At 42.6% G+C, this 17,039-nt stretch overlaps 1 protein-coding gene across 2 annotated transcripts; it reads right to left on the bottom strand.

The window, feature by feature from the left end:
• Positions 1–7,237: 7,237 nt before the first annotated feature.
• Positions 7,238–13,580, bottom strand: LOC122731094 (CDKN2A interacting protein). 2 transcript variants are annotated; one of them, XM_043970952.1, is made up of 3 exons: positions 13,315–13,580; positions 12,733–12,863; positions 7,238–12,349 (listed from the first exon to the last, which is right to left on the bottom strand). In XM_043970952.1, exons 1-3 carry the CDS (start codon positions 13,578–13,580, stop codon positions 10,851–10,853), a joined length of 1,896 nt encoding a protein of 631 aa, XP_043826887.1. In that variant the 3' UTR covers positions 7,238–10,850. The 2 variants fall into 2 exon arrangements, with proteins under 2 accessions (XP_043826887.1, XP_043826888.1); XM_043970953.1 differs by having other exon boundaries at positions 12,216–12,349; positions 12,764–12,863.
• Positions 13,581–17,039: the final 3,459 nt, after the last annotated feature.

The following is a 17,039-nucleotide window of genomic DNA, read 5'->3' as shown; positions in this document are numbered from 1 at the left end:
AACTGTTATTTTTAAGATTCACCGTTCCTTGTCCTGTATATTGCCTAGCAGTGAGGCCAGTCTGCAGTCTTTACAAGGTCAGAAATAGACTATGAAGCCAACACACCATTAAAATAGATGTGGGAAGTACACCTTTGTGGATGTTATTTCTGTTTGCTTGGATGAAGATTCAGTAAGACAACTTTGAGTGATACAGATTGAGACAGCTCTCCTCAAAACCAGAAGAGCCAGAATTTTAAATGTCTGAAAACACATGTGCAGAAACACACTCAATTCACGGAGCTGTGCCGGGCTAACCTTACATTGATCACCGTCTATTACTGTTTTTCCCTGGTTGTTTTATACTGACAGAGATCAAGAAGGGCCAGTCATATTTTCTATGCTTTGTTGCTCTGCCCCCTGAAACAACAGTAAAGTGAAATTTACAGGATTTCTGACCTCTGAAGTATTATTCTGTCAAAGCTTTAGAGACTGAAAATCCTATAAACTTCTTTTGGCTGTTCATGCCTGTAGTGTCATAGAAGGAAGGGAAATGACCAGGAAAAATAATGGGGTAGCCAAGGAGAAAGAACAAAAGTGCATGAATGAGTTGGTCTAGAGATGGTAGAAAGCTAAGTCTGATAGAGTAGACTGGGAAAAATGGATGAAACTTGACTAATTGTCTGCCTATACAAACTTTTCAAACAGCTACATTTCCAAGTAGGCAATGAACTCTTCCATAGGGATCTCCTGCTTGAGATCTGTTGGGGAAATTTTCATAAATTAGCTCAAGCAACTGAGTTAACAGAAAGCTTTTCAACAATTTCTCTCCAGGATAAATATGTTCTACAAAGCCCCCCATAACACTAACAGACTTTTACCTATGCTGCATTTAGAATGTGTTGTTCTTTCATATTTAAGAAAGACATGGCACACATTTATTTACATTGTACTCTGTCATTTACAGAAGAGGAAACTGAGGCTCTGAGACTTGCCCAAGATTCCACATCTAGCTGGTGGCAGAGTAACAATTTGGAGCCACAGCTTTTGGGTTCAAGATTAGGACTTTGTTTTTGTTTTTGGAGGGGCAGTGAGGGTTATATGACTTGCCCAGGGTCACACAGCTAGTAAGTGTCAAGTGTCCAAAGCCGGATTTGCACTCAGGTTCTCCTGAATCGAGGGCTGGTGCTCTATTCACTGTGCCACCTAGCTGCCCCAGATTAGGATTTTTTAAAACAAAAATCCAGTCTCCCCTCCTGGCTATGCTTCTGACTCTCTGGACTTCACCACCTTGATTCAACTACCTTCTCACCCTAGAAATTCCCTCTGAGCCTACGATTGCACCCTGAAACATCACTCCACCATGCCTGCCTCCTTTTCCCATTGATGAGTTCTTTCCAGGGCCTCTATTTTAGAGAGAGGCCCAGACTGGCCAAGCTGCATTTTCTTCTGAGCTGTGCTTCTGATTCTCAGGATTTGGCCCCCATACCCTTTGAGGGTACTTCTCTCCACCCTCACTCACCCACACATTAGCCCCCAGTCCTTTGGGGCTCCCTTGTCCTCCATTTGAATGTAAGCACCTTATGAGCAGGGACTCTCTTTTAGCTCAAATGTGTATTCCCAGTGCTTACTCATTTCCCTGCCAAAAAAAAAAAAAATTAATCAGTTCCCCAAAAATATCTTGAACTACAATCTCAATGTAAGGGATGTGGCAGCCAAAAAATCAATCAACCAACCATCATCACCATCTTACATTACTCTTGCCTTTGCTTCGAAAATTTTTTTGCACAATTACTGTTGTTAACTATTTCCCTCCATCCTATTCCCTTCCCCGTGATATTTACTCTATTTTCTATCTTCTTTCGCCCTATCCCTCCTAAAAAGTGGGACGATTGAAGTGACGCCACCTGCTGAAGAGTTACTGTAGGAAAGCTCCGCCATGAGGAAAAGGTGTCTGAGGGCAAGCCATGGGGCTTTTCCTTGGCATCAGGAAGTGACGGTTGCTCGTGGGCACTGTGGTAAAAAGTACGCCAATTTTTGAAGGACCACCCTTTCGGGGAGGAGACTGACGGCCGTGCATGGGCTACGCACGCCAGCCTGGCTGCTAAGCACTCCAAGTCCGGGGTGTGAGCTTAAAAGGCAAGGAGAGAACGGAAGTGAGATGTCTTTTCGGCTCTCCTGTTCACTGGCTGCGCTGCTCAGACAGACACTGACTGGAGTTTGACTCGTCCCGGCTCGCCATTAGCAGCACGTGCTTGACGTGGCTCTCCCCCCAAAAGGTGGCCTTGGGTTTTTGGTGAGTTTCATATGGAATACAGACTAAACTTAGACTTAAGACTATTTGTTTTGTATTTCTACTTTCCTATCCCTCTAATCAACATCACCTTGTAATTTCCAAACAATAAAAGCTCTAACTAGAGACCCGAGGCTTCTTTCATTTACTAGTCTGGGAGATAAAGAAGGGAAAGGTTAAAAAGGGGAGGTTAATGCTCTAGTATCCAATTTTAAATCTGACAGTACTGTCTATCAAAGCTACCAACCAATTAGCTTGGAGCTGTGTGTGCGTGTGGATGGGACGTTCCCAGTTTCACAGGAGGCTGGTGGGAGGAAGAAGGGGTGAGGCTGGCTCTCAGTCTCTTTTGTCAGGACTCTCTTGGAGAGTGGAGCAGAAATTCGGGCTCCCTGAGATAGACAGCTGAATATAGGCCTTTTTCTCTCTCTCTTCACCAAATTCTTATTCTCTATAATAAATACTTAAAAGTCTAACTCTTGCTAAAGCTTATAATTTATTGGCGACCACTCATTAGATATTTTAGACAGACTAGCTAGAATTTTACCCCTTTACAAAAGTGATTTGCTTCTAACTGCCCTCTCCCCCAATCTGCCCTCCCTTCTTTCACCCCTCCCTCCTTATCCCTTTCCCCTCCTACTTTCCTGCAGAGTTAGATAGATTACTCCACCCAATTGAGTATGTATGTTATTCCCTCCTTGAGCCAACTCTGATGAGTATAAGGCTCATTCACTACCCCACTCCTCCCTCATCCCTTCCCCCACTCCATTAGCCCTTTCCTGCTCCTAATGCTTTTATTATTTGTCCCTTCACCCACCAATTCCTTAGGATTATTTAGTCTCCAATTGATTTAAATCTTTTATTCAAAGGCCCTTTGTTTGAATATCATTTGTTTTACACCATGATCAATAAAGAATATATTTAATATGTCTGCTTTTTTTTCATTTGTTTGTGACAAACATTTGTTACAAAGGTCAAGCAAAACCAATTCCCCAATTGTTCCCCTCCCCTGCAAAAAAGTCTTAGTCTGCACTTTCATCCCTTAGTAGGTGGGGAGCAAGTTTTATCATGAGTACTCTAGAATTACAGTTGGTCATTGTGTTAAGAGTTCCTGTCTTTCAAAGTTATCTTTACAATAATTTTGTAATTCTCTAGAAGTTCTCCTGGTTCTGCTTACTTCACTCTGCATCAGTTTATGCAAGTGTTCCCAGGTTTCTCTGTAACTGTAGCTTCCATTATTTTTTACAAAACAAAATTCCATCATATTCATATGTAATAACTTGTTCAGCTGTTCTCCATGTGATGGACACCCACGCAATTTACAATTCTTTTCCAACACAAAGAAAGCTGCTATAAATATTTTTATAAGCCCGGGTCCTTTTCTTCTTTCATCTCTTTGGGGCATAGACCTGGTAGTTGTATCACTGGGCCAAAGAATACACAGAGTTTAATAGCTTTAGGGACCTAAGTTCCAAATTACTTTCCAGAATGATTAGATCAATTCACAGCTCCACCATCAGTGGGATAATGTACCTGTTTTCCCACAGTACCTCTAGCATTTGTTTAGGGCAGGGGTCAGTGACCTACAGCTAGTGGCCCAAATCCAGCTCACCATCTGTTTTTGTATGGTCTCATGAACTAAGAACAGTTTTTGCATTTTTTAAATTTTGCATTTTGTAAATTCAATTTGACAAAGAATGTTGTTTGAATCACAACTTTTTGTGCTATCAAAAGTTAAAACAAGGGGCAGCTAGGTGGCACAGTGGATAGAGCACTAGCCCTGGAGTCAGGAGTACCTGAGTTCAAATTCGGCCTCAGACACTTAACACTTAATAGCTGCATGACCCTAGGCAAGTCACTTAACCCCAATTGCCTCACCAAAAAAAAAAAAAGTTACTGGGCACAAAAAAAGTTCATCACTCACTCCACAGATGCTCCAAATTCATCTAGACTTTGTGTAGAATAGACATCTACGTTATGGTTGCTGGAGCCCTAAGTAAAAGACTTTTCTGCTTGGTAGACCATCCTCCTGGCACAACCTCAGAGAACTCAAGCTCCTCTCCATGTCTATGGGAAAGCATTAAAAGCTAGAAGCCGGGCAGCTAGGTGGCGCAGTGGATAGAGCACCGGCCCTGGAGTCAGGAGGACCTGAGTTCAAATCCAGCCTCAGACACTTAACACTTACTAGCTGTGTGACCCTGGGCAAGTCACTTAACCCCAATTGCCTCACTAAAAAAAAAAACAAAACCCAACAACAAAAGCTAGAAGCCAGTTCCACTATTTCAGTACAGGCTGAAAGACTGGCTTAAAGGAGGGAAAAGGAACCATTCCCAGAAGGGAGATGCGCATAGGAGAATCTAACTGGATAGAGGTTAAATTACATTCAAGGAAGTCTAGAAAAAAACCAAGAACTCATAAATGTCTCTAGAAAGTGGCTTGGCAGTAACTATTTCAGCCACTAGCACAAAGCAGGAAAAATTTAAATACAATAAATTATTACCTTTGTGAAAAAATACCTAAAATGAATTGGCATAGGACTTTAGTATCCTCCTAAAGTACATCAAATTTGCTTCATAGTTTCCAAGATATTTGTTGATGGAAGGCACCTCCAAGACCACCTCCCAGACCCTGGCCTTTTCCCCTCTGACCACTTGGGAGCAGGAAGTATAATCAATCCATTAACCAAGAATCAAAAAGGGAAGAATTCTCCATTGTATACACACCCTGCTCCATACCCATTTTTCCACCACTAGGTCTTTTTCAATCTCTCCCCTGTGGTCAAGCACACAGAGTCAGTTCAAGTATGACACTGATAATAACTAGTGTAAGGAAACTTCAAGAGCACAAGATACAGAGGTCATGCATAGTATAGTAAATGCTGGACTTGGAATTAGAAAGAGGAGTTTGAATATTGGCATATTCACTAGCTGTGTGATGGTTTCCGCAGGTATAAAATAGGAATAATTGTACCTGCTTCATAAGGATGTTGAGAGAAGCAACTGAAATACTATTTGTAAAGTGCTTTGCAAACCTACATGGATGTTTCCAATTCTTCTTCTTCTTTTTTTTTTTTAAAGTGAGGCAATTGGGGTTAAGTGACTTGCCCAGGTCACACAGCTAGTAAGTGTTAAGTGTCTGAGGTCGGATTTGAACTCAGGTACTCCTGACTCCAGGGCCGGTACTTTACCCACTGCACCACCTAGCTGCCCCCTGTATATTGAAATTGTAGACCAGATTAGTGTCAATACTGAGCAGATTCAGAAGAGAATTGGAACAATGATGACATTCTATAGATTCAACTCCTGAACCTTCACAACTGAATTCAGTTCCATTACTGGATCTCCCAGGAGTCATAGTTTCTTGAAACAATAATGTCTTCAACCATCTTTAGAGTTGTTATGGGGAAGAAGACTTAGACATTCATTCTGTGGGGTTCCAGAAGGCAGAACTAAAATCAATGGGTGCGAGTTATAGGAAGGCAATTCAACATAAGGAAGAATTTCTAGCATTTAATAATGGAAACAGATGCCTCAGAAAACAGAGGTAGGATCCCATCTATAAAGAGACACTGCAGAAGGGATTCCTGCACTCAGGAAGAAGTTGGATTCAAATCAGTTAATGCCCACACCAATGGAATTTAAGCATTCCCTTCTAGGCACCCTTTCCTCTAGGTTGCAGTTTGGGGTTAGGGTCTTTCAGGTCGCTCAAGGCATAAGGTCTGTCCCTGCTTGGGTCCCTTTTGGCTAAAGTTAACTGTTCACTTGACAAATTATTTCTCAATTGTCCAATGAACTCTTCTCCAAATAGCTTTTTACTTAGCCACTAATAGCTAGCTGAACATCTCATATATACATCTGGGATTCTGTATTCACATACACTAACTTCATACTCCTACACTCATGCTCTTCCTATTTCTCTTCTCTTTTCCTTCATTTTGCTCTGAAAGACTAACAGTCTTTCTAATCTGGATAAATTTATTCTCTGTTCCACTTAAACATCTATTTAAACGATTTTTGGTGACACCAAAAATGCATGCTTAGTTTTTCACAACTCCACTCCTGTGTTATGAATTCACTTTGCCCAATCCAAGTTCTATAACCTTAGTATTGACACATCCCTTCAAATGCAGATTGGCACAGTAAAGACAGGCTTCCAGACTAAAGATGGGCCATTTTCTTTTTGTAAAATGGAGTATTGGATTAGATCTATATTTAAAGCTCCTTCCAGTTAAAAAATTGAGAGATCCTTAAGATGCCACATATCTCATGGATAGAAAAACCACTTTAATTTCAAATCCTATCTCTGCTGGCCTCACACTGACTGTGTGACCCTGGACAAGTCACATAACACATAAAACTAAGACTGGAAGATCTGCCTTGACTAAGGAATTTCCTACATTAGTGAAACCACAGGGGCAGACTCCCAAGACTCCAGCAATTTCACATTAACATCTTTATAACTACCTGTTGTCTCAGTACTAAATCAATGAAGGGTGGGAGAAGTCGACTATGTGGGAGATAATCTTAAAGGGACATAATCTGAGACAAAAAAACTTGGCTCCACCCTTCAATTTAACTTTAGTCTTTTTTCCTCCTACCTTCCAAAAAAAGCCTAACAGATCAAAGCCTAAAGACTCTTTTAAGGCTTAAGCCATAAATGAATATTTCTTGGGCCAACAAGCTAAGAAATTACTTTGTTACAAAAGGTAAATTTGTATAACTACATATTTCCATGTAATGGAAAGGCCAACTTTTTTTTTTTTTTAAAGTGAGGCAATTGGGGTTAAGTGACTTGCCGAGGGTCACACAGCTAGTAAGTGTTAAGTGTCTGAGGTCGGATTTGAACTCAGGTCCTCATGACTCCAGAGCCGGTGCTCTATCCACTGCGCCACCTAGCTGCCCCAAGGCCAACTTTTTTGAAACATGATTTTGTTATGGAAGAAATAATCTCAAGAAACAATTTACCATATTAATCCTTTATTATGAAATGTTATGCATGTACATTGCAACACTATGCACAGACATTGATCATAATGAAAAAACTAACATAACATAATCTAATAAGTAGGCAGAAATCAGAAGACAGCAAATTAGATGTTATTTTGTTAAAGCTTTCTTTATGGTTTTGTGTAATTTTTCCCCTCGTTGTTAATAGTTAAGTTTATAATAAAAATTTTTTCAAAACATTAACCAAGGCAGTATTTTGAGCAACAGTGTATAGTCAAAGTGTAGCACTGTCTTAGCAATGATCTCAGGCAGCAAAGAATTTGGTGCCAATATGAAAGTTGATACTAAGGACCTACTTTCAACAAGATACTCATATATCAACATTAGAATTTAAAATGGACTACATTGTTGAGAATGTGGAGGGGGTTACTGATGGAGGGACAAACATAGAAGTGGGAACTTTCTAATATGTGACTGTGAAATGAAAATTTAAAAAAACTTTAGAAACACATCCATTAGAGTTGTTCCTTAAGGTTAATTGTCTCAGGAGGCAGTCAACAAATAACTCATTCCATCCCATCTTTAAATGCTTGAAGCCAAGCTTATCCCTGAAAGGGCATTTGCTGCTCTCAAGGAATCATCATCTGATTCCAAGTGATGCCAGTCTACCACACCAAACAATTCTGGAACCACCTTTGGAGCAAACAAATGAGCCACACAAAAACACATTCTGCTACTTTGTCTCATACCTTGCTTGTGACCTAAAATGTTATTACTCAACTCGATTACCCACCTTATTTTCCAGGCTTGGCTGAGTGACACTTGACTATTTCCAAAAGTCAAATCCACTCTGAGGATGAAGACTGGCCACCACTGAGAATGACACAGGCTCTGAAAACAATTCTAAAAAAAAGTCCTTAATAGTGCAAGCATCACTGCAGTAAAGCATCCAAAGGTGATGAATTAAAAAGGAACACCACTCACTTGGATGTATGGAGGACTAGACATGAAGTCAGGATACCTGGGCGGTTTGAGGCTCAGAAAGGCAGATTGCTTACCTATAAAATGGGGATAATAATTGTACTACCTACCACCTCACAAGGCAATCAGTTAAGTGCTCTACAAATCTAAGGCTGATGTTGATTTTATAAGATTAGTCTTGTTTGCCTTATCATACATACCTTTCAGAGGTTTATTTTTTAAGTCTTTTTAATTTGACCAACTAAATTAAATTGTGTATTCTTCTAACATTCATAATAGTTTTCATTATTCTATTTCCAACTTTCCTTTCATATGGTACTTTTTAAAAACATCACATGTTTTTTATACCAAAAAATTCCTGTAGCTAGCATGGTTCAGTGTCTATTTCATTTCACAAAAAGGCAAGACAAAAGTATTTGGATATTCCAACTCAGAATAGGATCTTTCCATACATTTGTAATCAGCCTGTTTTGAAATGACAAGATTTGCTTCTTTCTGTTCTTAGCTGTACTTAAGTAATCACTATCCCATCCTTTCTCCTCCTCCCCAGGAAACCTGAAATAAACACCAATGAAAACTATTTCCACATTATGTATACATTAACTTGTTCTAGGAACACAAATTAAAATTAACAGTCAGTTAAAACCTCCGCTGAATATCTTCTGATGCCTCACTGTGGAATGGCAGTGATCTTGGGGCTCTTTAATAACTGTTGTAGGCTGCAGATTATATATCAAGAAGGAAAAGGCTTTAAGAGGTAAGAGCCTAGAAAGAGATTAAGGTGTCTCTCCTTTGAGGATAAACAGGCTGGCTACAGCATGAAAACCATCTATACTAAGGTATAGAAAGATGTGGTGATCTGCACCAATGGAGAGAGTATCCACACTAATATAAGCACAAACCTAAAGTACAGAAAGAAAATCCATATGTGGCTTTTTTATAGCCACTCTGTGAAGTAGAACCTCACTAATAATTAAGACTTTAATGCTAAAATCAAGAGAGAATAACTTTGGCTACTAATTTCTGTGTAACAGAATAGCTACATTTCCATAAACTAAAAAGGCAGCCAGACAGAAAGACCACTGATGTGAAAGCCAAGAGACCAGGTAATCTGTTCCTCAATTATTTGTCGTTTGACTTTACTAAGTCACAACAATTGTGAGTTTCACTTTCTCCTAAAAAAATCCTATCTCATAGAATTTTTATAAAGTTCAAACAAATGCTGTCATAAAAGTCTTTTGAAAGCAGTTAGAGGCTTCCAGAAATATGAGTTCTAATTTCCATATTTCTCTATAAACTATACGGTCTATTCTCAGGTAAAAGTCTAAAAAGCACCTGCTAGGTGGTCCTTTGTCTTTCTTGCTTCCAATCTATAGTTACTGAATATGCCTTATACCACAGTAAGAAGGAAGATCCAGAGAACGAAGGAAGAAATAGGAAAAATAACCAAACCTTAGGGTAAGTATGTTAATGCAAAAATTGGAGACTTAGTTTAGCAAATTAATATATCTATCAAAGAGCCAAAGAGTGGCAACTCAATAAAGTGAGCTGATATTGTGGCATGACAAGATTCCACTACTATCAAATGCAATTGAAATTTAGGTCACAAGAAATTTACATGCTCATTAGTGAAATCATTTAACTCAGTTCCTCCCAAACATCCTCTTCTAAAACATATTTACAAATAGAAATCAAAATATCTAGTATTTGATTTGAAAAATATGCTTTGACCAGAGGAATATGTTAATTATGGAAAATTACCAGGTGGATACAGTGACTGATCCTAAAAAACCCCCAACAACTTCTATTCCAAGGAATTAATTTTGGCTTGGGAAAAACCACAAAACTTCTTTAAAAGGTAAAATAGCCCAAAGCATTTAATATCTAAACAAATCAATTGTTTTTATAGTAGCAGTCACAATGTGCTTAACATACAAACCCCATTTTTTTCATTCTGAAAAAAATGTGAATTGTATTTTACCTTGAACATAAATTAACTCAGTGAATTTGAGGTGAAAATTATCATACTGAATTAGCCAACAATTTTAGTAAAATAATGTTAAGTACTTCATACAGCTGCATATTTTAAAATGTTTACAACTTTTAAGAAAAATAGTCTGAAGCAACTATTTTTTCTTCGTTCTTTAAGTGAACATGAGTTCTCTCTATACTTTTAAAAATGGGTTTTCTTGGGTTTTTAGACACCCATCTAAATACTGTGGTCCCCATTACTTTCATGTGGAGGGGTCTTGTTTTTCTGCTAAAAAAAAAAAAAAGGCAAGCTAACACTCATAATACATTTTCACCAAATTTTTAGTAGTACAAAAAGTATTAAGACTATACTGAACTGCATACCGTACCTACTGTACCATTAAAAAGAGAAGACATGGGTACACTCTTTAGCAAATTAAACAACGTTCTGGTGTGCTATGATGTTAAGGCATACCTTTAAATGCACACTGTCATTAATTCATAAATTATTTACAACTGCTGCTACTAGGTGAAGACAACTAGAACGTAAGTTTTCCACAAAACTAGGGGGGAAAAGCAATATAAAATTATCTGAAAGCCAGTATTTTAGTGTACAAAAAAGTAAACTTCAGTTCAGGTGTTAAAACACTATGTAAGCTTTATGCAGTAACCTTTTAAACATGCTATGATAGCTCCTGAGGATGCTTTAAAGCTGGAGGTAAGTTTGTAGGTCTTGATTCTTCATCAAGAAGCACCAAATCTTCTATTTCGCTTCCTCTGTATTTTCTTTTACATATCTTTACCACCACTTTTTTCTTGAGAAATAACTTCAGAGCTTCTCGTGATGCTACTGCTTTGGCATTCTCCTTACTCTTTCCACAGCCGGTACCCAAATAAACAGACTTGCACCTTAATTCACAAACTATACTTTCTTGAGAACTCTTATTTTGAGGCAGATCTGCCAGTTCTTTAAGTGGAACAAAAGAAACATCCAATGTTGCTTTTAGAGCCTCCACAGATGCATTTAAGAGTTCCCCATGATTCACATTGGGACTAAAGCCACCAACAGCCACTAACTTCCATGCCACAGTTTTATACAATCTATTGAAAAAAGGCTGCTTCTGTTTTACATCTTCAGTGGTTAATTTGCAAGAAAACCTAACAGAAGTTTCACTTGACTGTGCAGTGCTTTTAGAAGGTAACTGTGATGTGCTAGTCTGAGAGCTACTCTTAGAAGCCAGCTGGGATACACTGGCCAAGGAACTGCTTTTGGGAGCCAATAGTGATCCACTTGTCTGGGAGCTGTTTTTGGAAGACAACAGTGATGCAGCTGCCTGGGAACTGCTTTTAGAAGCCAAAAGTGTAGCAGATACCTGGGAGCTGCTTTTAGAAGTTAGCAGTAATGTGCTTGCGGAGGAGGTGCTTTTGGGGGTTAAGATTTGTCCACTGGATGAGGAATTATTCTTAGAAATAGATGATGACATGCTTGATTCTGAATTAGTTTTGGAAGTCGATTGTGAGGTGCTTACATCTGAAGTGGTTTTGGAACCTAATAGAGGAGGCAGTAATTCTGAACCAGGTGTGGAGGATAACAATGGCAATTCAACTTCTGAGCTGCTTGGGGAGCCCAACAATGGCACACTTGTCTCGGACCTGCTTTGAGGAGTCAACAGAGGCACTTCTGTCTCTGAACTGCTCTGAGAAGCAAAACATGAAGAGCTCTCCAACACACTCTTTATAGGTGATACATTTTGTTGTTTGGAATCAGTTAGCTGGGTCCCAAGAGTGGATTTTGCCACAGATGAAATTAGTGTTGTACTATGTTTGTCTGAAGTTTCTCCTTCTGAAACCTTTTCAGGGCCAGCTGTTGCAACCTGAGAAGTGCTGGTACTTTGCTTTGATCCAAAGTTCTCAACTGTCAGCTCATTGGTAGATTTATTCTGACACTTTACTCCTGTCACCTCTTGGGAAAGTGCACTCCCCCTTTCCAAAGTGCTGCCAGAGCTCCGACTTAGATTCTCTCCACTTCCCACAGATCTAGTGGATGACGCCAGCCCCACCTTAACTTCCTGCTTTGGTGATACTTGCTCTGTTTTGCCAGAAGTCTTCGAAGCATCCTGACCACCAGCAAAACTGCTCTTTCCTTCAACTGCCCGCCTTTTGCATGGCTCTTCTACCCCATCTAAAAATAAAAATATATATAAAAAAGATGAGGTATTTGACTAATTCCACTTGATTAATAGTGTAAGCTAAACATTCAATGCAAGAAAGATGCTTAGTAAAAGAAAAGCAAAACACTTGGTATGTATAATGCCAAGAACAAAATTACTATGTAATTCTTAAAAAAGAAACAATTTGACAGTCTTAAAACAGTCAAAGGAATTTAAAATTAAAAAGAAAAAATATTTAGAAAAAGTTTGGGACTAGAGTCCTTAAAAAAACAACACATTAAATAGTAGTTTGGCTATGTTAGAAATATAAGTTAATATGAAACATGAGTTCACAGCACTAAAATAAACTTATGTTCTATACTCCTATATATGTTCACATCTATGATCTGCTAACCATTGCTACTCGATATCCCTCTTTTCTTCACCTTGGCAACCAGTTCATCTCTTGTTGTATGGATTGGAGCATCTGTCACTTTGATGCCTTCAGCCATACTAAGTATTTTATCCATAACTTTTGGTGGGTACCTAAAAAAAAAAAAGAAAAAAGAAAAACAAGCTGACCGTTCTCCGTAATTGTGTTTCACACCGCCTACAAACCAACCCCAGGAATCAAGCTCCCACCCCGCCATCGGGATGAAGCTAGGAGTCTCTGCTTCCTAAACAGCCCATAAAGAACCGGGTTCTCGGAACGATGGAATCCGCCCTCTCTCCTCCCCCCAGCCGGGCCAGCCGGCCATTCGTCCGCTCCCGACTCAAGCCTCCCCCAGCTGACCGAAAAGGAACGCGGATGACGTCTGCGCCACCCAACCCGAGGGCGGGGGCTGAGGGGGAGGGGCCGCCGGGGCGGGAGGAAGGGCCTACAGCCCCGTCCTCTCGGCCCGGCCGGCTTCCCTCCCTCGGAGCTCGTTACGCTCCCAGGCCTCGGGCTCCCGCCACCGACTGTCAGGGCCAAGGAGGCCCCGGCCCGATCACTCACCGGCACCCCAAGAAGATATGGTTGGCCCAGGCCATGGAGGAGGAGACGAGCTGCTGCAGCTGGCGGCGGCGGTCCCCGCACTCCACCGAGGCGGCCTCGGTGGTGGCGGTCGGGGCCAGGTCTCCGGCATTGCGAAGCAGGAACTCGCGTCGGTGGCGCCAGTGCTTGTCCGTCTCGCCGTCGCTGCGCAGCGTCTCCACCCAGGCAGCCACCCGAGGATTTTGGCTTAAGTACTCGGACACCTCCGAGATGGCTGCCCGGGCCATGCTCGACCCGCTTGTGTCGTCCGTCGCTAGAGCCGGACGGGGACAAGGGAGAGGACGGAGGAGGCCCTGTCACCGAGGACTTGGATAGCTCCCTCAATCCGGAGGACGAGCAACCAACGAAAGCCGAGCTGCAGAGCCGAAACGCCCACTTCCGCCCGCCGCCAGGCACCCCCTCTCCTTTTATAACCTCGGCGGGACCCGCGCGTCCTCCCTTCCTTCCGGCGCGAGCCCCCGCTGTGGCGGGCAGCTCCGCCGCGGTCCTCCACTCGGGTTGGCCGAGGAGGGGGCGGAAGGCGGGGCCTAAGGGGCGGCCGGCCCGTCACGGACGGCTGGGAACGCAGGACCCGCCCCTCGGGGCGTCCTGAAGCCGACAGACAGACCAATGGGCGCGTACCTCCCCACCTCCTCCCGCTTTTGTGACGCGCCGACGCAAGGGGCGTTTCGCTGCCGGCCGCTGGTTTCCTCGTTCGGCTCCTCCCCCACTGCGGCAGCTCCCGCGGCTGGGTGTGGGCGGGGTCCGTCTGCGGCCACTGAGGCTCCGGGGAAGGCGGTGCGGAGGAACGCGGAAGGGGAAGTGCGGGCGTCTACCACGGCGGCTAGGGTGCTGGGGGTGAGGGTGATTCCCCAGCGGCCCAGACCACACACGACCGGGGGAGCGCGGCGCCGCCGCGGCCGGCGCGGCCGTCGTCTCGGGGTGGAAATCCAGCTGCTGCCGCCGCCACCGCCGCCACCCCGGCCCTCCCCGGCCGCCGGGTGACGCGCGCGCCCCCTACTGTTACGGGTCGCCGAGGGAAGAGACCCGGATGGAGTCGGAGCCTGGGTCCGCCCCGCCCCCGCAGCTGGCCGCTGGACCTGCGGCGCTCCCTGCCGGGGATGGGGGGCAGGAAGTGGGCGCTTCTTGGGCGATTCGGAAGAGGGGCAGCGTCCGGGCCCGGAGCGCGGCCGCCGCGGGGCCTGGCCGCAGCCCCCGACATGTGCATTAAAACCAGAGGCCTCTAATCCATCTCGGAGCTCCCGGCCTTTCTTTGCTTGGCAGAATTCAGAGGCGCGTACCCAACGCCTGGGAGCCGGCCGGGCGCTCTCCGGCCCCCTGCAGGACCCCCGGAGCGAGCGGCTACGGAGGGAGGGGGCGCCGAGGTGGGGCCTCTCCCCACGGGGTCCCTCTCCCCAGGGGGTGCCTTCGGCCGCGGCCCAGCCCTGGAGGCGGGGAGAATGGGGCCCGGCCCGGCCCGGCCTCGTACCCATGCTTGCCCAAGAGGAGGGGGTCAGGGTCGCACTTCAGGGCAGGTTAATTGAATGTCCCAGGAGCTGTGTGCAAAGCGTTGAACAGTGCCTGGCACGTAGTAGGTGCTTAATAAACGCTTATTCTCTGACCCTTTCTCCTTCCTCCCATCTCCGATAAAGTGTAAGATGGGATAGGGACAGGACTTGGTCTCAGGAGATACCTGGCTTATCTTTGGCCATTTCCCCAACCTTTCCCAACCCTTCCCCACTTGTTCAGTTGGAGTGAGAATGCCCCTGGCACCCACTTCACTGGGTGGTTTTGAGGCATACAGGATAGAATTGTCTATGGAGTGCTGAATAAGTCTTAACATTTTATACTGATCCTTGTTCCTACAGAGTTTCCTTACTAAGGCTTAAAGAAGTTAGGTGATTCATGTGGTAGCACTGCCAAGCCGGTCCTAGAGTCCCAAGCCTGGCATAATGGTGGTGGGTTTGTCTGGGACAAAGAAAGATGCTTCCCACGCACTTAGTTGATTAAATAATTAGCTTCATGTTTGAAAGCACTAAAGGCAGTTAGTACTGCTTTAATTCTTTCCTCTACTGTACTAAATGTTAAAAATATGAAACGTGCTAAAGCCACATTTCCTCACTTCCCTGTAACAGACTGCCGCCCATCTCTTTAACTGCCAACCCCCTAATAAAAGGTGTCATAGCTGTGTAGCTTGCTAGTGAAGTTTCAGCTTCCAGGTGTGTATGTGGTTTAGAAAGACTGCCAAATAGTCCCAACAGATATTTTATGCACACTCAGCTAAAGTATTAAAGTTTGTGTAATCTTGCCAAAAAAAAAAATACCTGCTTCAGAATCACAGGAAGCATGCAATACATAAGTTTTAACAGACCTGTGATTTCATCAGTGTGGGGCATTCCAAGTGAGGAACTTCCCCTAAAAAATAAGTAAATGAAAATGATTGATCAAGCTATGCAGACTTCTTTTTTTTTTTCTTCCCTTTTTCTTCAGGGCAAGGGGGGTTAAGTGACTTGCCCAGGGTCACACAGCTAGTAAGTGTCTGAGGCTAGGTTTGAACTCGGGTTCTCCTGAATCCAAGGCTGGTTCCTTATACACTGTGCCACCTAGGTGCCCCTATAAACACTACTTCTAAAAAAGCATTTGTATTTCCCCCCCCTTTTTTAACAATACATATTTATGGATAAAACAAACATTTCCATAACAGGACAATAAGAAAGATGGATGTATGTGAAACAGCAAATCTAAATAATTTGCTATTCCTCTCAAATATACAACAAAGTTATGCAATTTTTTCTTTTTTTCTGTCTTCATCCCCATCATGCTCTAGAGATGGCACAGAAATAAGTATATACATATATACATGTCTCTACAAATAATATAAGTAAAATCATTCAATACATTCTTTTTCTGGATGCAGATAATATGTCCTATATAGTTAATTTGGGTCAAAAAGACATTCACTCAAAGTCATTCTTTTTTGGGGGTGGGGTGAGGCAATTGGGGTTAAGTGACTTGCCAAGGGTCACACAGCTAGTAAGTGTTAAGTGTCTGAGGCCGCATTTGAACCTCAGGTCCTCCTGACTCCAGGGCGGGTGCTCTATTCACTGTGACACCTAGCTGCCCTCAAAGTCATTCTTAAAACAATATTCCTGTTACTGTATACAATGGTCTCTTGGTTCTGCTCATCTCTCCATTATTTCATGCAAGTCTTTCCATGTTTTTCTAAGATCATTGAGCTCATCAGTATTCCATCACTATCATATAACAACTTGTTCAGCCATTCCCCAACTGACAGGCATCCCTGCAATTTCCAGTTCTTTACCATCACCAAGAACTGCTATAAACATTTTAGAACATAAAGGTTTTTTTTCCTTTTTCCCTTATCATCTTTGTAAATAGACCTACTAGTGTTATTGCTGGGTCAAGGGGTATAAGTAGTTTAATACCTCTTTGAGTTTAATTCCAGATTGCTCTCCAGAATGGTTGAATCAGTTCACAATTCCCCCAATAATGAATTAGTGTCCCAATTTCCCCACACACCCTCCAACATTTGTTGATTTCCCCAATGTAGTGTAAAATGATATTTCAAGGTTGTTTTAATTTGCATTTCTCTAATCAATAATGATTTAGAATTTTTTTCATATGGCTATATAAATTGTTTTGATTTTTTTCATTGGAGAATAAGCATTTTGTGTTCTAAAGGAAAC

Source organism: Dromiciops gliroides, chromosome 6 (genome assembly GCF_019393635.1).
Source record: "Dromiciops gliroides isolate mDroGli1 chromosome 6, mDroGli1.pri, whole genome shotgun sequence".
NCBI classification, from domain to species: domain Eukaryota; kingdom Metazoa; phylum Chordata; class Mammalia; order Microbiotheria; family Microbiotheriidae; genus Dromiciops; species Dromiciops gliroides.
Note: the sequence above shows the minus strand (reverse complement) of the source record. Positions and strands in the feature narration are given on the sequence as shown.

Bases quoted from the DNA above. Each gene is read 5' to 3' on its own strand.
- LOC122731094 (XM_043970952.1), bottom strand. From the start codon at position 13,580: ATGGCCCGGGCAGCCATCTCGGAGGTGTCCGAGTACTTAAGCCAAAAT. The intron at 12,864-13,314 runs GTGAGTGATCGG...TTTTTTTTTTAG, and splicing joins CATATCTTCTTGGGGTGCCG to GTACCCACCAAAAGTTATGG. The intron at 12,350-12,732 runs GTTAGCAGATCA...TTTTATTTTTAG, and splicing joins AGGGATATCGAGTAGCAATG to ATGGGGTAGAAGAGCCATGC.